General features: G+C 39.8%; 1 protein-coding gene across 11 annotated transcripts in view; it reads left to right on the top strand.

Moving 5' to 3' along the window:
• Positions 1–27,445, top strand: part of LPAR1 (lysophosphatidic acid receptor 1) — a 295,096-nt gene that overhangs the window by 213,280 nt on the left and 54,371 nt on the right. For 10 of the 11 annotated variants that reach the window (XM_081803368.1, XM_081803367.1, XM_081803370.1 and 7 more), the window contains 2 exons: positions 3,143–3,302; positions 26,203–26,950. In XM_081803368.1, the coding sequence (XP_081659494.1) occupies positions 3,258–3,302; positions 26,203–26,950 (793 nt within the window). In that variant the 5' untranslated portion in view covers positions 3,143–3,257. Of the gene's footprint in view, positions 1–106; positions 3,303–12,985; positions 13,138–26,202; positions 26,951–27,445 lie in introns of those variants that run through there. The other variant, XM_031028336.2, reaches the window with a different exon arrangement.

The following is a 27,445-nucleotide window of genomic DNA, read 5'->3' as shown; positions in this document are numbered from 1 at the left end:
ACCCCCTGCTGAGCAGGGAGCCCGATGCGGGACTCGATCCTGGGACCCAGGATCATGACCTGAGCCGAAGGCAGTCACTTAACCAACTGAGCCACCCAGGCGCCCCCCTATGTAGCTTTCTTACTTATGGATTGTATTTTGTACATCTGTGTTGAATCGTAGGGAGGGATAATGAGTTAATTCATACCCAATGACTAAAGAGGAATAGATGAATGGGCCAGTAAATAAATAAGTGATGGCTGATCTTTTGCAAGTGAAGGGCATGAGAAGTGGTTTGTGGTTTGGGGAAGAATGGTACAGATCAGAAGAGATGCCTAGAATGGAGAATGAAGAGAAGTAGAGAAGGAGGGCAAGGGCCACAGTTATGACCCAAAGGCAGCTGGGGTCACCAGGGCCCCTCGCTCCGTGACTCTCTGTAGCTGGAGCACAATCTTCCAGCTCAAGCAAAGGAAACGAGAGCTGGATTGATGGCAGGTTGGAAGAACTACAGGACAGGCATCCAGATTCTTGGAATAGTTCAAAGAGGGATGAATTTGTTCAGAAATTCGGTGCGATGCTGTGGTTGACGTTGCGAGGCTCTGGGACAGCAGGAGACTTGTATGGTCACAGTGAGACCACTTAGGGACTGAATGGCAGTATGTAGGATGTCGTCTTGTCATCTTGTCTCAACCCCCATGATCTGTGCACTTTGGTAAATAAGCTGGGAAGTACATAGGTTTTATAAATGTAATTTTAGGCCTTCACTTCCCCAAGAGAGCTGATTTATACCCTTTGCGGTAGTATTGCTTAGGCCTTGCATTGTTAGAGTTAAGTTAACCATATGCCATTTCATAAAGGACTCCCGTCATGTAAGAAAAGGTTCCGCAAAAGCCTCACAACTCGATAGGTCTGCTTTAGGAGAAGGCAGTTAAGTTTCTGCCTTATTTTCTTGCTTGCTTCTTGAGGATGGGAAACTAAGAGTCTGGGCTAGCTCTTACGTGTCTCAAGGATGTCTAAGGGGCCGTGTGGCTTTGGTTATGTATGCTACACAAACTTTTAAAGCCTCAGGGTTCTTGTCCATGAAATGAGTTAACAATAAGCGCCTTAACCTGTATGCGAAATGAGTTTCTCAGTGCCCAGCATCTCCTAGGCTTTCATTAAATCCCAGTTTGGTTATTCATCTTTCAGGCAAGTCTCTGTGCTCGGAGTATTGAAAATCTTTTAAGGTCATATTGCTTAATGACTTAGATATTGGACCCGAGCACAAAGTGTGAGTCTTTCAGAATAGAATCTCACTTGCCTGCTTATTTTGTTTTTTTGGTTATCATGCTATTTGTATATTCATCTGTCCCCACCCCACATATGATAGAGTAAGATGATGTGAATTATAAATAACGTGAGAAGGAAAGAGGAAAAATAAAAAAAGTAGGGGTGGGGACAAATGATGCCAGGAATAAGTTCAGTACAAAACAGTGCACCATGGGGGTCCTATAATTTTCTCAGTGTAGGCTTGGCACTCAAGCAAAAAGGCAGTCCCCTATACATAGACCTTTCTCCCAGGCTGTTCACTTAGATTCGCGGTATAATAAACAACGGGTCTTTTTTTTCCCCTCTAAAGCTAGGATTAAGGAGAACATTAGGGCACCTAAGGAATTTAGTGTTGAATGTTATACCAAAATACTTTGACAGCTTTACTCCTTACCTGTTAATAACTATAATCACTCTAACAGAGAAGAGAAAGTTAGGAAGGAGCCATAGTTTTAAATAAAACCTAAAGTGATTGAAACTCTAGTATTGAAGGGTAATATGCAAAGACAGGATAAAAATCAGAACTTCACGTTCATAGAAGTTGCTGCCAAACCTAGATTATTTCTTAGGACACAGTTGTGAGGTTTTGTGACTTGCCCGACATCATCCAGCTGGGACAGAGTAGTGCCAGAGAATTCGGTGTTCAGAAGGCTTGGATTAAATGTCCAGCTCAAGAGTTAAATCTTTACTTCTGCTATAATGGAAAGTATCATCTTCCAGTAGTTGAGAAGTGTTGCAGTATCATCTTGCATGCTAGTGAAACGAGAAAGTATATTTCCAGACAAAAGCTCCCTGAGGTCAAGGGGCTGGCTCAGTTTTATTCATTGTGCTCCTGGTTCACTGTAGATGTTTAATAAATATCTTCTGAATAAAAGAAAGGATATCATTAGGTGGTCTGAAAACAACCTAAAAATGAGAACTTTTCTTGGGAAGACTTTTCGTAAATTCTTAAAATGGAAAAGATTCCCCATGGATCTTACTGCAGTGTGGAAACAATCATATCGGTCTTTGGACAGAACTGGGGCCATGCTTTACTGCAGAGAATTCAGCATCTTTTTGAGTTTCCTTAATGAATATATTAGTAACAGAAGACTTGTTTATATTTTGTGCCTATCTAGCATCCTCTCTCTGAGGATGTCAAAAAGACTGTAGAAATGCCCTCACTCTTCCCCCACTTGTGGGCAAGACAGAAGAAGCCCCCCACCACCTGTTGGAGTACTTGATTCATTCTTGTAACTGACTCCTGTAACTTTGGGATGTCTTGCCTTTCTTTAATCTTAGTGGTGACTAAGTTTCCTGAGGAAATGTAAACATGGAACATACTCACTGTCTTACATTCCATACGAGACTGGAAATTGTTTGTGGTTCCATTCCTGCTTCTGTCATTAACGAATTGTGGGACTATGGTTTCTTTCTTCTCCACACCTCAGTTTTCCATCTGCAGATGGGTACACTTGAACTGGGTGATCTTTAAGACACGTGACGGTCTTATTCCCTTTGCCCTTTGTATTTAAACCGGCAGTTATTAATCGTGGGTCCTTTATTGTTGAATGATGGAATGGTGTCTCCTCTGGGCCCCCTGTCCCCAGCTTTACAGCTTGAAATGGCCTCCTCAAAACATCTAGCTAGCAAGGACAGCTGGATTCAGACTTCTGAAAATACATCAACCTAACATGATTTGGCTGAGTGGTACGGGAGTCCTGGCTCTGAGATGTTCGATGCTCCCTTCTGGGTTCTTTTCATTAAGCTAGGAGTTGGTACATGGTATGGGGATTTTTGCTTCCTCTGGCCAGTGGTACTTCACTCCCACGCCCTAGTCCTTTCAGGCTAAATGGATTTTCCTGTCCTTTTCCAGGTGCCCAGCTCCTCCTAGCATGACTGCGATCTGATCAACAACCAAGGTAACTTGACTCCTGTGGCTGGCACTGCTGTGCTGGGGCCTGGTCACTGCCCACAACTACAGAGCTGTCATGGTTGCTGCCTTCACTTCAACCCCTGTAAATTCACAACCACAGGTAAGTGATTCAACCTCGCTTAAGTTTGTGCTAATCTTAGTTTCGTCGGATATGTAAATTTCAGAAGGTGCGTCTGACTCTAGGGATGGTGTGCAACCTTCTAATGATCATTTGGTGGGCGTTTGGATAACAGTGCTTTCGTGGGGGAGGTGCTGTTGAGTTCAAGAAGCAGCTGGAACAATGAGCAAGTGATGATAGTGGACCAGCCTCTCTGCATCGCGGTCTTGGTTTTCAGTGCTTTGAATGTCTGGCTGTTCCTATAGGCATCAAACTCCCAGTCAAGACAGTTGACGGTCAAGCCTGCTGCTTTCCCTCTCTTGGCTTTTTTAGGGTTTTAATGAACTATCTCAAAACAGATCTTATCTTGGACGTTTTCTGAATGCAGTCTCATTGTCTGCTTCCTCTTATTACTATTTTGCCTTGACCTGTTCTAGGAGCTTTGAAAAGAAGATGCACCTCCAGGAACTTGTGAACAGTAGTCACGAGTTACTTTTTCTGTCCAGCGAAGAGCAGTTACGTGGCAAGAACACTGCCTGCAGATTATTTTACAATTGGATCTACTAGAGTAGTAACTGGATTCTTTCCATTTTAGCAGGAAGTGTGGTCTAGTGGGGAAACAGCCTTTGTAAGCATTAGGCCTGAAGTCAGATCCTGATGGTTGCATGGCCTTCATCGTGCTGACCTCGTTCAGCTTCCATGTCTTCTCATGTCACCATACTTCACGGGATGGTTCTATGGATTAAATGATGGGATATACACAGAGCACATAGTAGGTGCTCAACAACTGGTTTCCCATCTGCTCTTCCTTCATCTTCTCTCCCTTTTAGAGTGTGACCTTCCCCATCTCATTCATGATCATTATTTTTTTTTTTTTTTTTAAAGATTTTATTTATTTGACGGAGAGACACAGCAAGAGAGGGAACACAAGCAGGGGGAGTGGGAGAGGGAGAAGCAGGCTTCCCGCGGAGCAGGTAACCCGATGCGGGGCTCGATCCCAGGACCCTGGGATCATGACCTGAGCCGAAGGCAGACGCTTAACGACTGAGCCACCCAGGCACCCCAGTGATCATCATTTTTAAGCCAAGGTTAAAGAAAAAAAGTATACCCTTGAAAAAAGAGCCATATTGTTTGAAGTTTAAATCTTGATGATACAGAATGTTTTTCCACACTTTTTTTTTTGTCCTGTATCATTTTTCAGGCTACTAGATTCTGTATGTATTTCAAGGTAGGGGTATATGGAGGAGGGAACGGAGAAGGGGGAGGAAGAAGGGAGCGTTTTTACTTCATGTATATATAAATGCTTCTTGTCTCTTCTAAAAAAAAAAAGACCTTGGAATTGGATCATCTGGATAAAGTCCTCCTGTTATTTAAGATTTTAAAACATTTCGTATTTTCCAGAAAGTTTAGTGTGACCGCCATCCTGTGTATTCTCTGTCTGGCAACTGGATCTTGCTTTTTCAGCATTTCATTGACTTGGGCTGTTTGGTTTCCATTCCCCTCAGTGGGGTTTTTGGTGCTGCAGAGACTTCATGAGTGGGTGACGAGATTTAGTGCCCGTTACCCGAGGTCACCACGTCGGAGTCCTCCACGGTGGTCCCCAGGCAGCAGCCATTCTGAGCCTTTGGTGAAGTGAGGTGGTGAGCACAGGTTTTCTGGGCAAGGGTTTCAGCACCTGGGTCTCACTGGTGCATTTTTCAGCATCTCCAGGAGGAGCATCTTATCCACGCGCCTCTTTCCTCGTACACAAGCTATTATCAGCTGGCGAGCAAGAGAAATATTTCTCAGTGACTCACTTAATTAAAATGTTTACACTGCCCAAGATAGGAAGATGTTGTATTTAATATAAACACTTGGGGAAAATACGGGCTCTTGTAAATCCTCTGTGGGAAGGTAAATTGGTACAGTCACTCTGGAGGGTAATTTGATAGCATCTATTAAAATTCTATCCCTTTTGCATATACCCTCTTCCCATCTCAGTAACTACATTAGAAAAACACCAAGGGGACATGCATAGAGATATTCACTGAAGCATTAGTTGAAGGCCGAGAAGTACAAAACTTTCTGAATATATGATAGTGGAACGACAATAAATTCAGGCATGCTGATATGCTTTAAGTACCATGTAGCAGTTAAAAAAATTGATAAATACATATCTCAACACAGCTATATCTCCCTAAGATACCTGTTGGAGGAGAAAGAAAGTAAAATGCAGACTAATTCAGGAAGATATCATTCAAACTGTAAAACAAGATTGTATGTTTTTAGGGATGACCATATGGTACATTAATGTAAGCACATAGTAAAAGGTCTAGAAGATACATTGTCAATGGGAATGTTTTCCCCAAGAGTGCAAAAATTGGATCTGGGGAGATAGAAAAAGTCCCTCTAAAGTTTAACCCTACCTGATGACATCCTATCCCTTAATATTTAATTTCTCTCATTAGGGAGAATTTAAATTTAAGTAAAATTTTCTCATTGAGAATTGCCAGTGGGGGAAAAAAAAGTCAAACCTGGGCTGGATGTGCAAGAGCTCTCCAGACACGCCGCCTGGGGTTTAAATCCTGGCTCCAGCGTTTACTACCTGAGCCTGTGGGGGTGGGAGAAAGGTATCCACCCTGTGAGGGCCTCGGTTTCCTCATCTGCAAAATGAACATAAAAATTACAGAACCAATTTCATAGGATTGTTTTAAGGGTGAAATGAGGTAATATGTATAAAACTTAGAACAAAATCTGGCACATAGTGTTCAGTACATCTTAGTTAATAGTGTTCAGCAAGCTCACTGTGGCAGGCCTGGGGAATCCAAGAATAAGTAAGAGAAACAGGGTTTAGAAATGTAGTGGGAAACATACAGACAGGGAAACAAAAAATTAGCGGTGTCACACCTGCTAGGATAGAAGTATGGGGACTTTAGAAGTAAAGTCAAAGCAGTCAGGGAAAGGCTTCTGGAAGGAAGACTGCCAGGCTGGGAGCTAATGTATCCTTCCTTTGACAAGGGAGGAGAAACATTTGTGAATGTCGAATGTCCCAAGGGGAGAGCGAGAGCACAGCATTTGGAGGTTCGTGCAGGATAGTTGCTGTCTGCTGAGGTGTGAGGTCACAAGCAGAGATGTGCTAGAGCCAGCCAAGATCTGACTGTTAAGTTTTCAGAAACTGTGTGAGCCAATTGACTTCATGCTTGTAGCTTGCAATCAGCCAGGGTGGAGTATTTAACCATGGAAATTGGCAAACACAGTCCCTGGCTCTTAAGAGCCCATTGTTAGATATTTATCAGCATACTTCTGCTTGTAGAGGAGGTAGATGGGGTAGGTTACAAGGTTGGAGAAGATTCTTGCAGCGCTTTGCAAGCTACATTGAGGAATTGAACTTTAATCTTTTTTTTTTTTTTAAGGTTTTATTTATTTGACAGAGCAAGAGCAGGAACACAAGCAGGGGGAGTGTAAGAGGGAGAGGCAGGCTTCCCGCTGAGCAGGGAGCCCGATGCGGGGCTCGATCCCAGGACCCTGGGATCATGACCTGAGCCGAAGGCAGAAGCTTAACGACTGAGCCACCCAGGCACCCCTTGAACATTAATCTTGAAACCTGTGAAGCTTTGGAGTCTTGGGGCTGGCTTCAAACCCTGACTTTCGACAGTCTTGTTGAACAAGTTCATTAATTAATCTCAACGAGGGTAGCAAGTCCCATTATTCTTAACATAACGCTGGGAACAAGTAGCCTCTGATTGTTGGAGGAACCCAAGCCCACCTGGAAGGAGTCAGCTGTAAACAAGGGGATTAGGTCCCAGGAGCTTACTCTTCTGGAAACCTGCAGATCCCTGGGTCACTTCATTCCCAGGTCCTCTGGTCAATGATGTGCCTCGTGATGATCTGTATATCTGTTCTTCACATGTAATTTGTGTAGTCAGATTTTAGTCCCAGGCTGACTTGCCCTTGCCCCCGAGTCTGTATGGATGTCTACTCTCCCATTATTAAGGTTTCTTCAGGTTCAGAGAAGGTAAAAGTGATTTAAATATACTGTCTCCTCAGGCAAAGGTGAAATAAGCAGTTCACTCAATCAGCTTAGCCTGGTATTGTCTGGCACATCCACTTGCGTTCTTCTAGAGTGAATTCAGGGACCTGTGTAAAGATAAACCTACATTCGAGTGTGAAAGGCCTGACAATCCTTTTCTAAGGCAAAAACAACAATTAAAAAAAAAAGCTTTTGGTTTTGTTTTCCTCTATTCATTTGGTAACAAAGAGCATTTTCCTAATCAAGGCTGCCTAATACTAGATATAAGCTAATTAATATGAACAAATAGCCTGTGATTGTTTCAAACAATAATAGGGAAGAAAGCTTGCATTGTTACTCCGGCTGGGGTTACTGTTTAGTTAGTGAAAGATAGGCCTTGTGCTTTGAAGTGGGACAAGTTTGTATTCCCTGCTTTGCTCCTGACGAGACTGTAAGGCGGATTTTTGTTTTCTCATGTTGAGAAAGCACCTTGTTCTTACGAAGCTAGATAAATACTGAGGCGAAACTGGACTAGCAGCAGCAGGAAGACCGATGTAGCTAAGTTACTGCTGTGTTAGTCCAGGCACCGATAAAGAGTTCCTTGCCCAAGGAAACCTTTAGGGAAATGTTTGCAGATGGGAACACGTTCGCCGTTAGGTTAAATTAATGTGTTCATATCCTGCAGATAGGGGCTTGGGATGGGGTGGAGGTGGGATAGGAAATAAAGAATCTTGCCACTCTTAATGGCCGGTTTCTGTTTCTAGAATTCTGGTTAGCATTACTTTAATTGTGCTTCATCCAGCTATGGGTAGAGTATGGATTAAAAGTTGTATTTTCCTTTTGAATGGAAGGATCAAGTGGTTCACGACATGCACAAATGGTTTGGCCTTTCTCAAACCCAGGTCTGGTGTTGAGAATGTCAAAGGCATTCCGATCCCACACCTGGGATTCCAATAAGGGAGGACTCTGTTCTAGCCTTTTTTTACAAGGTATTTCATTCTGTCTGTCATTTGTGAAGTGGCTATCTTGGTTTTAAGCCTGGGAAACAAAGATACTTTTGTCCCTCCAAGTGACTTCCTATAGCTTTCGTTAAAGACATGAGTTTGGGTAGGGAGGTGGGTACTCAGTGTCTTAACAGATTGCTCCTGTGGTTCATATCCAGTGTTCTGATGTAACACAAGGTCTCTACTTGTCTCTTGGAAGACAGGCGTTTTTGAATATTACCAATAGGTTCCTCTAACAAAATCCATCATGTTTCCAAAATGTATGTTCTAGAGGTTTCATTTCTGATGTTAGAGACTGGATACTTTTGGAGTAAAGCAATTGAATTCCATATTAAGTGGGTTGCATTTTTTGAGATTGAAAGACTTCTGTTTTTGTTTGTTTTTTAGAACTTTTTATGATGGCAGTTTTCAAATATTCACAAAAATAAAAAAAAATAACCTAACGAATCCCAGTAGAGACATCACCTAGATTCAACAGTTATTAGTATTTTGCCCTACTTGTTTCACTTGCTCCCATTTTGGGGGAGGAACCATTGTAAAGCAAATGCTTGGCATCGTGTCCTTTCACCTCGACCATTGTCCATCAATACACATCTCTAAAAATAATTCACTTCTATAATCACAATACTATTATCACATTTAACAAAGTTAAAAACAACTCCTTAATGTCATTTTATACTCATCCATATTCAGGTATCCCCAATTGCTTTTCCAAAAAGTGGTTTTGCAGTTATGTTGTCTTTTAAACATATCGCTCAGATCAGTTTTCTCTAAGACTATTAGATCACTTTTTAAGGTTTAAAAGGCAGTTCCACTTCCTCCCTTTATTCTCTGAGTGGGAGGTAGATTGACATATGAACCAGAATATTTCACCACTGAAGAATAAGAAAAAATGAGACATACACGGAAGGCTCCAAAGTAAAAGAATGATTGTAATTGTTAAATTGTCAGTCTCTAAAGTAAAGGATCACACATGGCTGGAGAGTGCTTTTAGACTAAAGTGTGAATAGTTGGAATATGAAATATATTTCCAGTGCCACATGGTGAATACACAGTGTGATCTGGCTTCATCTAACATGGAATTGAGAAAAGAGAATGCCTGAGCTGAGATATAGGTGAATTTTGGTTCGAATCCCAACAGCTAGGGCAAGTTTCAAAATAGGTATCTCTTTCAGTTTTATTTTAATCTCTAAAATTCAAGTAATATACACTGTGCTCCCAAGTTTAAATGGCAAAATAGCTGTGAAGTCCTTTATCTGTTTAAATGGCAAAATATCTGTTAAGTACACTCTCAGCCCCCTAGTTAGATATGTGACATATATAATTTCCTTCCTTTCCCCTCCATAGTTACTCTGAGAATTCTTTACAAGGAGAAGGTGGCTATTCTGTGTATGGTCTGTGTATATGATGTGCTTATGTAGTATGCCAGAAGATCCATCAGAGGAAAGCCAAGTTAGATAAACAGTCTACGGAAAACGCCAGCACATGACCAGGAGTAAATGCATGCATAGATAAACACTGAGGTTTCTGACTTACTCTATCTTGAACCATGTTTCTCTTAGAAGTAAAATTTGTTCTCATATTGCAATTTAAAATCATTTCTGCTCTCTCTTATGTTTATAAGCTCAGATAAAGCTTGAGAGGATATTTTATTTCAGAATATGAGGGCACATTTTTTCCCCCAAAGTAACTTAAGTAAAATAAAGGTGGGGGAAGAGGGATAGGGAGTTAATTAGCTCACATGACAAGAGGTCGTGTGATTTTTTTTTTTAAAGATTTTTATTTATTTATTTTCTTTAGGTAATCTCCACATCCAGCGTGGGCTCAAACTCACAACCCAAGAGTTGCATTCTGTACTGACTGAACCAGCCAGGCACCCCGAGGCCATGTGATTTTTTTTTTTTTTTTAGAATAAGTCCAGGCAGTGGTGATTGGGAAATGTTTAACAATTATACTCATTTTAGTAAGTTTGAATTTTAATTCCATTATAGGTAACATAGTGTTATATTAGTTTCAGGTGTACAGTATAGTGATTCAACAGTTGTGTACATTACTCAGTGCTCATCATGACCGGTGCCCTCCTTAATCCCCATCACCTGTTTCCCCCATCCCCCCACCTGCCTCCCCTCTGGTGACCATCAGCATGTATTCTATAGTTAAGAGTCTGTTTCTCGTGGTTTGTGTGTGTGTCTTTTTTTTTCTTTTGCTCATTTGTTTCTTAAATTCACATATGAATGAAATCATATGGTATTTGTCTTTCTCTGACTTATTTTGCTTAGCATAATACCCTCTAAGTCCATCCACGTTGTTGCACATGGCAAGATTTCATTCCTTTTCACGGCTGAGTAATATTCCAGTGTGTGTGTGTGTGTGTGTGTGTATCACATCTTCTTTATCCATTCATCTATATGGGGGCACATTTTGAATTTTCTACTCATATAACAAAACTGTACAAAGATAACTGGGTACAAAGACCTTTTATGTTTGCTTCTTTTTCTTTCCAGTATTTTCTTTCTAATTCGTTTGGTCTTTAATAATTAATGGAGCTACCTCTTTATCCTTCAAAAGGAATGTGATTTTCCCTCACTCTTCCTTCCCATTCTGATGTTCTTTCCCTGTTTTCCTTTTGCATGCCTAGCTTCTCCAGCTATTTTTCTTTGAACTTTTATTGCAGCTTTTCCAGGAATAAACACTAAGGTGGGGCTGGGCACTGTTGTGTTTCCCAGTGGAGGAGAACATAATCACAGAGTCCAGATTTCTGTCTTTTGAGAACCGTACCTTGCTATAAGAAGACTGTCATTTAAAGAATCAGCCTTCATCTCTGTGTGATGATACAGCTATTTCATAATTGCACGGCATCCCTTAAGAACTGCCCTTCAGTTAAACTTATCCCACTTCATAAATGGTAATCCTAGGCAGGTGCAGGCTGAGAGAGAAGTGATAGTGGATTGTTACCTGCTCCTTGGCATCAGACAAAATGTTCGTGAAAGGGTCATGGAGATTGAGTTCTTGAAAGGCTAGGTTGGCAGTAAAGTAATTTTCAACGATTCAGACTCGCTTTGGGAGCAAAAACCTCCAGTCTCAGAGGAGGAGGGTTAGGATATGGTTGAACTAGGTAGCTGCCGATGTAAAAATATTTGCATTTAGATGAACCCCACCAGCCTGCATGGGGAGGTTTTGGAGGCTTAGTTGAGACCTGGAAAGAAGATCCATTCATCTGGATTCAGCTTTGAGCCCCAACTCTAAGGACTTTGCACACTCCAGAACTCTTGTTTAGCATGACCTTAATTGTAGTTGATTAGGTTACCAAAGAAATCTGGCAAAAACAGTGGAGGGGAGGACCCAGAAGAACCCCATTCCTGTGGCTTGTGTTCTGGGCTTATCTCTGACATGCTGGATTGTGTGGATGACCAGTGGGAACTCGGAACTCAGCAGTCATGGTCAGGCAAAAATCCTACTACCTCTGTGAGACACGTCATGGTGGAGACTTAGCTACTCATTAGCTCATTGTCTCATTCAGGATTAGTTTGGAAAACTAGGACGACACTGAACTTGCAGATGGGAATTCAATTCGTTGATAGTGGAGCAAGCAAAGGTAGAAGAAACAAGGTGGCATGATAGGGAATCTGTGAGGATTATGTTTGTAGTTATACCATGATGTTTAGCTTCTTCAGATGATGTATCAGGAATATACATTTATTCTTAGGAGAACTTTTTTGCCTATTTTCCTTAAAATCATTAAAAAACCAATAAAGTATTAAATGCGGCTGCTTTTGGATGCACATTTTATTGCTTTCTGTAGTCACAGAAAAAGAAAGACAAGCTCTGTAGGAATAAAAGAGTACATAAGTGTAAGTGGCAGAGTACAACAAAGACTTAAATAGGTAAATAATCCAATTTTTAAACATTGAGCACCTGAAACTAATATTATTTATCAGTTATATCAATAATAAAAGAAACAATTGTTAGATGAGAAAATTTTTGAGAAAAGCAATGCGTAAGTACATGAGAAGTATCAAGCACCTAAGGATAATAGATTGGAGATTTTTTGAGATTACTTATCAAACACTAAAAGACATTCGAGAAGATTTACATAGATAACTATGTCAGTGGATTGTAAGACTCATTGATTTGATGTCTTTTCCCTGCAAATGTATTTTCTAGATTGAATGTGATCACAATAAAAATCCTAAATTTTTTTTTGGAATCTCACAAGTTCTAACACTTACATAAAAACAAAAAAAGGTCAAAAGTAACTGATATAATCTTAAAGAAGAACTAGGTGGGAAAAGTTCTTCCAGATACCAGAATTTATAATAAAGTTATAATGAATAAGGCAGTGGGATATTTGTATAGGGAGAGATAAAGCATCAGAAGAAATAGACACCAATCCACCCCCATATTGCTGTAAGAAAAAATGAATTGGAACAAGATAATAAGGAAACATTCTGTTAGACTATGAAAAAGAGGGGCTAATGGAAAATAATTTTTTCATTTTCTTCATGGATGAATTACGTATTGTTTTCATCTGTGAGTTTCAAGAAAGTTGTGTTTGGAGGTGGTCGTTGGTTTATGAATATCAAGCTCTCTAGGTTCCTGAATTCAAAAGTTTCCAGAGAACAGATCTCACAGAGACTGAGTAATAAGTACTCCATCCTTAAAAGTGGGTGATGTTTTCCTCTCCATTTTTACAGATGAGGAAACTGAGTCCTGAGAGGGGAGTCTTCTATAATCGGCGTTTGAACTCAGGTTTCGCTGATTCTAAGGCCTAAGCTCCCAGCTGCTGCAAATCTATGATGACGCCTCTCATTCCCCTTGCTGTCTCCCAGGAAATAGGAAATTGCAAGTGAAGTATCGTCCTGTATCCGGGTGTCATTCTTTAATCACACCTTGGGCCTGGTGTAGTCTAACAACAGTACTTGCTGCTACCCCTTCCTCTCCTTCCCTCCGCTCCCTCTTTTATTGAGGGAACAACACAACCCATTTGCTGTGACTCAGACTTAGTTAATTGTGTGGTTTTTTTTGTTTGTTTGTTTGTTTTTAAAGATTTTATTTATTTATTTGACAGAGAGAGACACAGCGAGAGAGGGAACACAAGCAGGGGGAGTGGGAGAGGGAGAAGCAGGCTCCCCGCAGAGCAGGGAGCCCGATGCGGGACTCGATCCCAGGACCCTGGGATCATGACCTGAGCTGAAGGCAGTCGCTTGACCAACTGAGCCACCCAGGCGCCCAATTGTGTGGTTTTTATGTTGTTTTTGTTTTTAATATGTCAAGCGTACAGAAGAGCGGAGAAACTGTTACAATACAGTCGTAGATCTGTTACCCAGCTTTGTAAAATCTGAACATTTTGGTGTAATCACTTCAAAATCTTTTGGGTCTTGAATAAATGAAGCAAATCATTACAGATAAAGTTGAAGCCCCTTGTAGTCTTTGTCAGTTTAATTAACCTCCCTCTTGGCTCAGGTCATACATTGAGATTGGTCATCTCCCTGCATGTGTTGGTGGATATATATACATACGTGGGAAAATACAAACAATATTTAGTATTTCTGCAAGTTTTTAACGTTCCTAAGAATGGTGTACTGCGGGGCGCCTGGGTGGCTCAGTCGGTTAAGCGACTGCCTTCGGCTCAGGTCGTGATCCCAGGGTCCTGGGATCGAGCCCCGCATCGGGCTCCCTGCTCGGCGGGAAGCCTGCTTCTCCCTCTCCCACTCCCCCTGCTTGTGTTCCCTCTCTCGCTGTCTCTCTCTCTGTCAAATAAATAAAATCTTAAAAAAAAAAAAATTAAAAAACAAAACAAAACAAAAACTTCCCAACTGGGGCACCTGGGTGGCTTAGTCGTTAAGCGTCTGCCTTTGGCTCAGGTCATGATCCCAGGGTCCTGGGATCGAGCCCCGCATCAGGCTCCCTGCTCAGTGGGGAAGCCTGCTTCTCCCTTTCCCACTCCCCCTGCTTGTGTTCCCTCTCTCGCTGTCTCTCTCTGTCAAATAAATAAATAAAATCTTTAAAAAAAAAAAAAAAAAGAATGGTGTACTGCATTATACCGCACCCACTGCTTTAGTCATCAGCATACGTGAAGTTCTCCTTTGTTCATTCTAACTGCATAGCATGCCTTTCTGTTTAGATTGCAATTTGCCCATTCTCCACTTGGCGAATATTTATGTTGCTTCTGGTATTTCAATGTTCTAGAAGAGTAACAACGACAAGTCTTGTGCATGCCTCCTTAGGCACATGTGTGAGTTTTTTCTAGGGTTAGAATCTCTTAGTCACGTGTATGAACGTGTCCAACCTTAGTGGTTTTTGCCAAACTTTTTCAAAGCAGTTGTACTAAATTTTACTCCCACTGACACCAAATGACTGTCCTCACCAACTATTGATGTTTCAGACGTCTTAATTTTTGCCAACCTGGTGGACATAAGTTGTATCTGGCTGCAGTTTGTATTTAACTCTCTCTGATTCCTTGAGGAGTAATTATCTTTTCATGTGATTATTGGCCATTAAGGTTTCCTCTTCTGTGAATTACCTATCCTTATCTCTGCCTGTTCTATTGGATTGTTTGGCTTTTCATTTTTGATTTGTAGGAAGTTTTTACATTTCACTGTAAGCCTTTTTTGTGTGCATTGCCAGAATTTCTTTTAGTTTTCAGCTTTTCTTTTGTCATTCTAAAGTTCTTTGCAGCACAGAACTCTCAGATTTCTAATTAGTCCTATTTTGTCAATGTGTTGGCCTTGTTTGGAAAAATCTATTTGTGGGTTATAAATATGTGCCTTATTTTCTTCTAAAAGTTTTAGAGATTTATTTTTCACACGTGTCTTTATATTACCCGAAATTGATTTCTGTGTATGTGGCATAGATAATCAGTTTATTTTTTTTTATATAGATGAACAGTTATGCCATTTTCTCCATTGATGGGTAAAGCCTGTCTCTTGTCAAGTTTCTGGCTCTCTATTCCACTGGGCCATTCATGTATTTCTGTGACAATATCACAATGTCTTAACTACTACGACTTTAAAATAAAATGTGGCATTCTGTAGGGCATCTAGTTCTTTGTCTTCCATTATCCCCAGATATTCTGATTCTTTTATACCTCCATATCAGTGTTCAGGGAACCTGTCAAGCACCGTGATGAATCCTTTGGGTTTTTTCATTTTATTGCACTGAATTAACAGCTTCATAGTGGGAATATTGACATCTTAATATCTTTCTCTACCCATAAAATATTTTCTCTGCTTAGGTTTTCTTGTAAGCTTTGAATATTAAGATTTATTCTTAGATACATTAGAGATTTTGTTCTTGTAAATGAGTTCTTCTTAAAATAATGACCTAAAAATATTTTTTGTGGTGTTTCTATAGGAAAACAGCTGATTCATGTGACTTGATATTTAATCTAGCAAATTTGCTAAACTCTATTGAGTCATCTTTGCATTTTCTATGTAACTGATTATCTCATTTGTGAAAAACAATAGGTTTTTTCTTTTCCAATTTTTTTTTTTTTTTTTACTGTTTGGCTATGACCACCAGTACATGTTAAAAAGCAATTGGTAATTTGTTTCATTTCTGTTTTTAAAGGGAATGCTTCCATCAACAATGACAATTGCCATGGATCTTTTATCATGTTAAAGAAGCTCCCTTCTAATTCTAGGTTGCAAAATTGCCATGGATCTTTTATCACGTTAAAGAAGCTCCCTTCTAATTCTAGGTTGCAAAATTATGAAAGGGCACTACAATTTGCCAAACACATTCTTCTCATGTCTATTGAAATGATCATTAGCTTTTCTTCTTTCCTTGAATTTGTTTGTGTGGTGAATTATATTATTAGATATTTAAATGTTAGGTCATCTTTGCATTCTGGATTAAACCCTATTTAGTCTTGATTTATAAAATTATATTTGTCATAAAATTATATTTGTATATTTATATGATATATAATTACATGTATGTTCTAATATAATACATAAATATATAAATGTATAATATATATTATGAATATATAATATATTTAGGAGCTCTTATATTCCTAAAAAATATTGGCTAATAATTTCTTTTGCTTTTATTTATTTTTTTATTTTTTTATTTTTTCTAAAGATTTTATTTATTTATTTGAGAGAGAGAATGAGATAGAGCGTGAGGGGGGGAGGGTCAGAGAGAGAAGCAGACTCCCTGCTGAGCAGGGAGCCCGACGTGGGACTCGATCCCGGGACTCCAGGATCATGACCTGAGCCGAAGGCAGTCGCTTAACCAACTGAGCCACCCAGGTGCCCAATTTCTTTTGCTTTTAATTTCCTTGTTTGTTCTTGTAACATAGTTATGCTGGCTTCATACAAAGATAACGAAATAAACTTTGAAAATATGAAACCAAAACAGTAGGGGCACCTGGGTGGCTCAGTTGGTTAAGTGTCTTACTCTTGGTCTCGGCTCAGGTCATGATCTTGGGGTCATGAGATTGAGCCCCACATTGGGCTCCATGCTCAGCATGGAGTCTACTTGGGACTATCTCTCCTTCTCCCTCTGTACCCTCCCCCGCCCCCCACCACCGCGCATGCATGTGCGCGTGCTCGCTCTCAAGTAAATAAATCTTAAAAAAAAAAAAACAAAACGGTAATATCAAGTAATTTTATGTAGGTTTGAAAACCAATGGAAGTACAGTGCTGAGCGGCAGTAACACATAGGATGGGGAGCAGAGGCATTGGAGGGAAAGCGTGCATCAAGGAAGATCACCTTTAGATCAAGTATGCATGTCAAATCTGATATTGTGATAGTCTTTAATCTGATATGCTTGGGGCTAATCCTGCTTTGGACTGTTCTGCTGGTTCTCACATGTGATATTCCTCGTGTGTCCTGTTCTTTCGGGTGCTGAGTTTGTCTTTGGTGTGCCCGCACTGAGGTCTGGCCCCCCGGAGAGGTTTGCTGCATGCTCGTGCCAGGCAGTGTGGAGCAGGAGGAAGGGGGGGGGGTGGGGATATCACGCGCTCAGGACCATGGTTCATGGTCATTCTCCTGTGGGTTCGCAGACCGGACAGGTAAGTTGAACTTAAGATCTCAACTATATGTGATGTATAGGCTTGGGGTCATGACTCTGAAGGGAGACTTTTATCTACTTCCTAGCCTGGAGCCCAAGCGGAGACAGACAGACTTCCTTGTTTTCCCCAGTGCAACAGGGTAGATTCCCTGCATCTCCCCACCCCCCCACCCCCACTACTCTTTTACTGATAAGGAGATCTTCAAGCCTTCTAGCTTAGTGATTGTTCTCAGTTCTAGCTCACTGCCTCTGTCAAGGCTCAGGGCTCATCATCTTCCCAGTAATATTTAATGCCCTGTCTCCATAACCTTACAGTGTGCTGCCGGGGTGGCCTATCGCCTTGGCTTGTTGTTCCCTTTAACTCAGTAATGCATTGAGAAGAGTATTATATTTTCCCCATAACCTCTTAATACTTTTAGTGATTGTTTTTTTCATTCCTTCCTCTTAGGACCAACTCAACATTTTCTCTTTGGAAATTTGATAAGTATAATGTTGCCCACTTTATCTCTGCCCCTTGCAAGGGGCTCTAACAGATACAAAGTATTTTCATTAGTGTGCAATTTGCTTTCCATAGTTTCTCTTTGCATATGTACACATCTTATTCATACATTGTTATTTTATAAGAAGTAGCATTTTATGTACCTTTTCAGGTAAACTTTCAAAAATCTTGTAGTTGCCTGTTCTCCACCTATGGTAAGAATTCTAGCTTTCAGGGGCGCCTGGGTGGTTCAGTAAGTTAAGCATCTGACTCTTGATTTCAGCTCAAGTCATGATCTCAGGGTCGTGAGATCAAGGCCCACGTAGGGCTCTGCTCTGAGCGTGGAACCTGCTTAAGATTCTCTCTCTCCCCTTCTGCCAACCCCCCTAAAAAAAAGCTTTCAAACATTTTTCGTTTCTGTCAGCATTGTTTTGTGGCCCATTTTCTAGTTCTAGTGGCAGATTCTTTCACTTTTTTTTGTTTCTAATTTGAGGCTCTAAATGGGGCGAAAACTTTTTCTTAATAGAGACTTATGGCATTTAATTCTGTGCTCTTTTCTAATTTTTTTTTTTTTTGAAGGGGGAGGAAATGTGTAGAAGGCCTGATTATTTTAGATTGAGAAACTTGAATTGCAGGGGCTTAGAAAGCATTCATACCTTGCTTTACAAATAAGAAAATCACCATTCCAGGCATTTACGGGACTTACTGAAGACTAGTTAGCTGTACCCAGCATCGGAATCAGGAAGAAGCTTTCACTCCATTGTTGTACTTTAGCAGAAGTGGGAAACTAAGCTTGATTTATGTCTTATGACTGGTCCTTTATCCAGCGTAGAGTAAACTCTCCCTTTCAGAATGTCAGTTGCATACACACTTACTTTTTATCTAAATAGTTACTAAATCACAAAGGTTTAATTACCAGTCTGTGAGCTTGTTCCACATGTTCTCTTTTCCACCTGGCCAATGACTAAATTATTGTCTCAGGAGATTAAAAAACCACACTGGGTGGACTATGAGAGGACCTGCAGCAGGCACCAGGGGTATTTGGTACCCCTGGAAGGCGTAGTGTTGTGCAATGCCCCGCCCCTACCTGCATTCCATAGATGTGTGTGGGTGCACAAACAAGTACATGAAGTGCATAGTGAAGATGAACACCGTATGCGCCTCTTTAGAGTTCAGGCTTGGCAGAATTGTTATGACTTCTTTCGAGATCACATGATAGGGTGAGGTAAACTTCTCAGATTGGGAACATCTGCTCTGCAGAGCAGCCAAGAGGCCGCCTCCCTCCGGCCCATCATCCCGAGATGTAATTGGTGGATGTGAAAAGGGCCTGAATGTGGACTTCTCTTTTTAGCATGGAGGATAGTATTTTTGGAATAATCCTGTTTTATTTACATCTTTGTTCCTTGGGCGGTGCAGAATTCTGCAACTTCTCTGATTACAGAGAAATTTCTAACTATAGTGATTTGGATTTTAGCATTATAAACTTTTAAAAAGTATTGAGTTTTGTCTGGTCATATTTTTGTTTTCCCTAGATTTCCTACGATAAATATGATAATTATTCAGTGAGGTGGTTTTTAAACATTTTTGAAAATTACTGTTACAACTGGAAATAGCCCTTCTTGATTCTTTCTTGAGAAAGAAGAGAAAATGAACATTTACATACTTCTCCCTCATTTCAAGCTCTTACTGATAAAGTGATTTTAATTCTAGGTTAAGTTATTTTTATAAGCACACTGTCGAGAATTATTTTTGATATTTGCTCTAAGTTTTAGAACCACACAAAGAGCAGTGACTTAGATTCCTATGTTTTGGGGCTTTTGATGCTTGCTGCCACTGTTTTTGCTCGGTTATGTTTTTTAGGAAGGAAATGTAGATGATGTTCTTTGTGACCTGCCACATTTCTGAAACCGTTGTATATTATCCTCATATGGGAACATCAGTATATTTGTTTGTGGAATTTATGGACCTCGTTTTCTCCATTTAATGGAGATTTTGATTGCTAGTGTTCTGTCCTTTGGAATTTTTCTGTCGCAGTAGCTTGGCAATACCCCATTTTGTCTTTCTCTAGATACTTGATTTGTTTGCTTTTTGTTTATTTTTGTTGTTTTTTTATACCTAAAGAATTTTTATCTTTACCCTTGAGATTGCAAAATCTAACCAAGCTATATCTAAATTCTAGTTGCTTTTAATTAACTCTGTTTTGTAATTTATATAAACGCAAACCAGTAATCTGAGGTCTTTCTTCTTAAGCAGTAACTTATGTTTCAAGCTATCTTACTTCAGCTTTGTCCTAATCTTTCTTGGATTCCTAGTATAACTAGGAATCCAGTATAACTAGATGTTTCCCTTTATGTGCCTCCTTTCCTTTTATTCTTGTCATCTCTGACCTTCTCTGAGTGCTGGGTGAATTTCTTCAATATGTCTTCGACTTGCCATTTCAAGTTTTCTGGAATTTTTACACTTTATTTCATTGTTTGAATTGCTGTTTTTAATTCAAAAGTTGTTTTTCATCTCTTTGGTGGGCACAGTAGTGGTTTTTCAAAGATGTCCATTATTTAACCTCTGGAACCTGTGAACATGCTACTTTACTGGGCAAGATGTGATTCACTTAAGGATTTTGACATGGGGAGATTATCCTAGGTTATCTGGGTAGTCTCAAGTGTAATCACAAGGGTCCCTAAATGTGGAAAGCGGGGGGAGGGGGTAGGAAGAGTCGGTGTTAGAATAATGCAATGTGAGGAAGACTTGATTGGCTGTTGGCTGGCTTTGAGGAGGGAAAGGGGCCATGAACCAAGGAATGTGGACAGTCTCTAGAAATTGGAAAAGACAAGAAAAATTCACTGTAGGACCTTTGGAAAGGAACACAGCTCTGCTAACATGGTGATTTTAGCCCAGTGAGAGACCCACTTTGGACTTCTGACCTCCACAATTATAAGATAATAAATTTGTATTTAAGCTACGTGGTGATTTGTTATAGTAGCAAGAGGAAACTATTACAATCTCCATGTAGTTTTTACTGGTTTTTTGCTTTGTTTTGTGTGTGTGTGTGTGTTCATGATGGCTCGTTCTCTTTTCAGTGCTAGTACCCTAACAAAGTATTTTGAGAATACAAATCAGAAATATCCTGTAATTTAATCTTTTTCTTTTTACCTCTTTTATTCCCCCCATAAATCTGCTCAAGGAGAGGTGTTTTCTGTTCTTCAGAAGGGTCCTCTCCTCTGAGGTTGTGTTTTTGTCTTACTGTATTTGATCTTTTTTTTTTTTTTTCTGCTTTTTGTATTGTTATAGGCATGACTGCCTGAATGCATTATAGTCCAATCATAGTTAGATTCTCCCAGAGCTCCATTTGGGTTTCTGCTTAAATCCCTTGGGTCCTGAAGAAGTGAGAAAGCCTGTTGACACTACCCTGTTGGCCACTCTGCTGGGGTCTCCTTCACCTATACTCCAGGCCGCCTCCTTTTTGCAGATGAAAAGAGAGGTGATTTCATTCTTCTTTCAGTTCAGCCCTGTTACATTCAATCCAGCTGACATTCCTCTGACGTTTTCTCAGGTATATTCTACCCTTACTGTTTTCATTCCAGGCATATTTTATGCTGTCTTAATATTTAGCTGGCAATTTTTATGAAATATAAAGTTCTTACCCAGAATTCTCTTGATATAGATAATAATAATTTAGCTAAATTTTCTTATTTCACAGATGATAAAACTGGGGCTCAAACAATCATGTAAGGTATGTCATTAGATGCGGTATGGTGTTTACTATTCAAATTTTTGAGAGATTAAAGATGGCAGAGGACTTGGATACCTGCCATTTGCTGATGCGATATATGGGATATCAGCAGAGAATATCTGTCAGTTTTCTTCTTCTTAGTATATTGTGGCTTCAAAAGACAGTTTGCACTGTCTTATGTTTTCCTCCTTAACTGTTTAGTTTTCCTAAGTTGGGAAGAGCGAAGCTGCACATACCATCTCTTGACTGTTAGCAGTTGGTGTTCAGAAGTTGGAATGCTGTGAAATACTGTGTGCTTGGTATTTGATTTAAAAATGTATTTGTCCAGAGAAAGTAAATGGTTATAGAGGCTAAAGGAGTTTTGCATTTATAGTTATAATTTATTTTTTTGTGTATCATATGTCCTTTGTAGAAAGGAAACTTGTAAACATTTCTGGAATTTATTAATGCAACCAATGTATAGTTAGCATCTAATCTAACAGTTGGATGCTGTACAACAGTGAACAAGAAAGTTAGAATTTCTGCTCTCATAGGGTTTATGGCCTAGTATGAGGAAGTGTTAATTGAGCAATTATTATACAGTAAGTGTTGTTGTGAGATAAATGCAGGGAATTGTAGTAGAAAAACCTTGCCTAGACTTGGGGATGTCTGGGGAAACTGACTAGAAAGAATAACCTTTCAACTGCATGAAGAATGAGAGCAAGGGAGCCAGGTGAAAATTGGGGGACGATAGTTCTAAGCCAGTGGGAGTCAAAGTGTGGTCTCTGGACCAGCAGCATCAGTATCACCTGGAGACTCACTTTACATCTACTGAATCAGAAATTTTCAGGATGTGGCCAGTAATCTGTGTTTTAGAAACCCTCCAAGTGATTTTGGTAGAGAAAACCACTGTTCTGAGAAGCAGAGATGAGGGAGAGCACAACACGTTACATAGAGCGGAAGAAGAGAGTTGGAAGTCATTAATAGTTTGGATTGAGGCTAGAGGGCAGGTGAGAACTGATAAGGTGGTTGAAGAGTTTAGGTTTTTATCATAAGTGCACTTGTAAGCCATTGAAGCATTTTCAGTAGGAGAATAGCTTGGTCAACTGTGTCTTTTAGAAAGATCACTAGAGAGGAGATTGGCACTGGGTAGAAAGAACACTTAGGAAACCACTATAGCAATAATGCTGGTGGTGGTAATGATAATAATAGTAGTAGTAATAATAATGTAGTAATAATGCTTAGGAAACCACTGTAGTAAGAAAGTAATAGTATTACTACCACTGTAGTGATAATTCTGTGAGGATGGAATAGAGAGTTTGAGTAGATGCTTAGCAAGGAGAATATATGGGATTTGGTTATTAAGTAATGAGGCTGAGGGAGAAGAAGGCATTCCCAGGTTTAGCCCTCAGGCCACTGGGGAGAGAGTAGTTCTCTAGCCTCTCTAGCCTCTGGAATAGAAGAAGATGGAAAGAGCAAGTTGGGGATCATGAGGAAGATTATGAGTTTGAATTTGGTTTTAAGCAGAGACTGAGTACTGAGTATCCTATGGGGTAGTTAATCCAAGATACCAGTAGGCAATTTGATATTTGCCTAGAGTTTAGGAAAAAAGTATGGGTTAAATACATAGATATGGGAGTATTGAGGGTATATAAAATAATTGAGATCTTGGGAGGACATATTAGAAAACTCAGTGAAAATGTGTTGGCTGAGTATATAACTAGTGTAGAAATATCAATATTGTGTAGAGCATGGGGACCCATCAGAAATGACTGAGAAGGACCAGCCATAGAGAAGAATCAAAAGCCAGGAGAGTATGATGTCATGAAAGCCAATGAAAGAGAATTTTCTGAAAAGGGCTTTTCAGTCACATATCGAATGCTCTGAAGACAAGATTGGTGTTACTTTGGGAAGTTATATGGAACTAAAGAATTTAAGGGAGTGGATCTGATGGAGGGATTGGGTCAGAAGCGCCCTACTATAGTTAATGGAAATATTAGTGAGAGAGAAAGCAATTGGCTATGAAGGAGAAAAATTATCAAAGCTGAAAGGTGAAATGAGATCATGAGGGACTTTCTTTTTTCTTTTAAAAGATGGTGGAAACTAAACTTCCCTGAACATAGATAGGAAAGATTCAGGAGAGGGGAGAGGGAGAGAAGGAGGAGTGAGGGGGAGTTGAAGATACAAGGAGAAAGGAAACAATTTCTAGAACAAGGTTCTTGAAATAGTAGGAGTTCACAACACTTGGATGGCAAAAGCTACACCCTTTCCATTGTAACAGAAGAGGAAGAAAGGATGGATTCTTGAATAGCTGATTTTGTCTTTTGTCAAAAGAGAACAGTAGGTAAGCTTAAATTAGCCACTTTGGAGAAGATAGGGAATGACAGGGGAAAATCAGACCCCTTGTGCTCCTGAAGTCTCTGTTGAGGTTAGACGTCATGAATTTAGATCAGAATCAATCTGCCAGATATGTCGATTTTCTCAAACATTTCTCAGAAGCCTTGGTGTAGGTGTGGAAGTGGCAACCAATTGCATTCAGCCAAGACTGGTGTTATTCCAAGAGACTGTCATGGAAGTACAGTGGGGCAAGTAGACTGAAGGAGAAAGGTCTCTTCTTCCTTATCTGAAGTTACAAAATTCAAGGTCTGACAACTGAAGATTTTTTCATAATTCACTTTGTGGCAAAACCTGCTCAGAATGAATTTATGTGAAGCTATTTATAACTTTTATTTAACAAATTTAATGTATAAATATATTTTGCCATAGAAAATAATGTGTATGATTATGGAACGAGGCTCCAAATTTTGATGGGGATTTACATCATCTAAGGATTATCTGTGTAAGTGTTCTTAAAACCACGAAAAAAAAATTGAATTCTGAAGGATCTGACCTCAGAATCTTCAAGGAGAGACTGTGTTCCTGTGTTATCAATAGTCAATGACTATGAAATCTAAGCTGTATAAGGAAAAGGGGGAAGACAGAGTAATCCAGTGGGGAAAGGTAGGAATCTTAAGGAAATAGATGACTTCAAAGAACTGATGTATTGGGGATCAAATGAGAAAATTGGAAGAATGGGAAGTGTGGTGAGTAATTAAAATGTATCATTTATTTCCAAAGGGAGACAGTTCTGAGTGGTTACAAAGTTCAGGGTGTGACCATGGGAGTGGGCAGCTGAGTTGTAATGGAATAGGAAGTCATTAGGGATGAGGTCAAGAAACTGAGAGGCAAGAAAATTAGATGAAATAGCCAGAGGACTGGAAAGATTTGTCATGGGACATGACATGTAATCAGGTTCTCAGACCTCCAATGAATGAGACTTTTTGGAAAGTATATGAGATTACCAAAATGTGTAAGACAAGGTCTTCACTCTTTTCTTGGGCCATGATCTCCTTAAGAAACAGCTGATAATTAATGGTATACATGGTAAGTGTAATGATAGAAACATGATCTAAAAGCTCTTAAACTCTAAATGAAGAGAGACTAAATGTCTGGACAAGTCAGAAGACTAACCATTTAATAAGCATTTCACACTCTTTAGGAATGTTCAGTGTTTGGTAAACATTTATGCACAACCTATGGATATTCAGTAGAACATTGGATCAAAAATAGTGGTTAAAACTCATATTTGTTAAGTCATTGGTTAAACATACAAAATAAAAAGTTAGGATGTGAGCTGTCTTTAAATAATTTCTGATTCTAGGAGTCTCAGACAAACTCAAGGCTTCAGGAAAATGATTTTTTCTATGTTACTGTTTATTTTCTAATTTTATTTTAATAGTTTTATTGACTACCTATATTCTGTTATAAACTTGCTCAGTCCCTTTTGGATTCAAGTGAGAATAATTAATAAATGAGTGTATTCTAGTTGATGCTGAAAAATAAGAAAACACATAATAAAACATGATCACTTCACATTTTGGAAAAACTTGAAGTGCACTTCACTTTTTGTTGAGCAGCATCAAAGTGTCAACTACTCTTTGGAGGTTACATTAGGTAACCTATTTCTTATGTCCTCCAAAGAGGAAAAAAGTTCTCTAATGTCATAGATTGGTCGACAAATGCTATTCTGGGGATAAGGAGTCATGGGGGTAGACAGTGCTGACCACAGGAATGTCGAACAGCAAATACTGGCTTTGGGCAAAGCAGCTTTGATGCATAGTGACCTCTTTGAAATGTTGGTACTGGTGGTCCTTGTGGGGACTGCATTACAAAGTGTTTGTCACAGATCGAACATACTATGTGAGAACAGAAATGCAGAATAATGGAGCAATAATACCCTATCTATAAACCAACTATGTTTACAGATTCCCTAAATAACAGGTCAAAATAGGTTTCACGACGGTAAATATTCCAGTTGCAATTCTCTGCACAATTTCTCATCTGTCTCATGTATTTTAGGCAAGATTTCTGGGCCATGTGGCTTTTCTAGTAGACTTCATTGACCTGCAACCACCAAGCACAGACCTTGTCATTTATTTAACTACAACTGTCTTTAATCTTGAGGACAGTAAGACACTGAAAAGCCTTGGAGTTTCAACATAATAGAATGTTATGCAGGATCAGATTTTCAGATTCTTTGCTTCTGTGTGTGTGTGTGTGTGTGTGTGTGTGTGTGTGTTTTGGCCACATTTACCATACTATAAGTCTTTAAATTTGGATCTGTGGTTTCTTCTTTCTTTTTCATCTTTCTTCCTTTCTCTTTTAGTTCACAGCCATGAATGAACCACAGTGCTTCTACAATGAGTCCATTGCCTTCTTTTATAACCGGAGTGGAAAGTATCTTGCCACAGAATGGAACACGGTCAGCAAGCTGGTGATGGGACTTGGAATCACTGTCTGTATCTTCATCATGTTGGCCAACCTACTGGTCATGGTAGCAATCTATGTCAACCGCCGCTTCCATTTTCCTATTTATTACTTAATGGCTAATCTGGCTGCTGCAGACTTCTTTGCTGGGTTGGCTTATTTCTACCTAATGTTCAACACAGGACCCAACACTCGGAGATTGACTGTCAGCACGTGGCTCCTCCGCCAGGGCCTCATTGACACCAGCCTGACGGCGTCTGTGGCCAACTTACTGGCTATTGCGATTGAGAGGCACATTACGGTTTTCCGCATGCAGCTCCACACACGGATGAGCAACCGGCGGGTGGTGGTGGTGATTGTGGTCATCTGGACTATGGCCATTGTCATGGGTGCTATCCCCAGTGTGGGCTGGAACTGTATCTGCGATATCGAAAATTGTTCCAACATGGCACCCCTCTACAGTGACTCTTACTTAGTGTTCTGGGCTATTTTCAACTTGGTGACCTTTGTCGTCATGGTGGTTCTCTATGCTCATATCTTTGGCTATGTTCGCCAGAGGACTATGAGAATGTCTCGGCATAGTTCTGGACCCCGGAGGAATCGGGATACCATGATGAGTCTTCTGAAGACTGTGGTCATTGTGCTTGGTAAGTTTTGTCTTGACTGTTAACTTACTTCATGGATTATCAGTGGCTTAATATAAAACCATATTAATTTATGATAGTGGTAGACAAATGAACATACAGGAATTACAAGGGGGATGAGGCACTTTACAACAAATGTCTGGGATGAAGTCAGCATACAAGTCTTTCTACAATTGCAGAATTGGTTTTGGGGAAATGTCTCAGTGATGTGCTGTAAATAATATGATGTGAAAGAGGTCATTAATGAGTTTAGCTATCAAGTATTGAAAATACTGGCTTTCAAAGGGTTTCCTTACAGCCCAAATTGTGTTACCTTTGCCTTGTGGTCTCTTTATTACAGATTTTCAGATAGTAAGAGCTTTTATATAATATGAATATGCTTTCATATATAGTTGTTTTTATGAGACTCTAAAGAAGTTATCTTTCACATTCGTAGTTGTAACTATAAACATGCTGAAGTTTTGTATAGATTTGCTGCACAAAATAACATTCTATGGC

Source organism: Leptonychotes weddellii, chromosome 14, assembly GCF_054177405.1.
Source record: "Leptonychotes weddellii isolate Sample4059 chromosome 14, ASM5417740v2, whole genome shotgun sequence".
In the NCBI taxonomy this organism is placed as follows: domain Eukaryota; kingdom Metazoa; phylum Chordata; class Mammalia; order Carnivora; family Phocidae; genus Leptonychotes; species Leptonychotes weddellii.
This window is presented reverse-complemented; position numbering and strand designations above follow the sequence as displayed.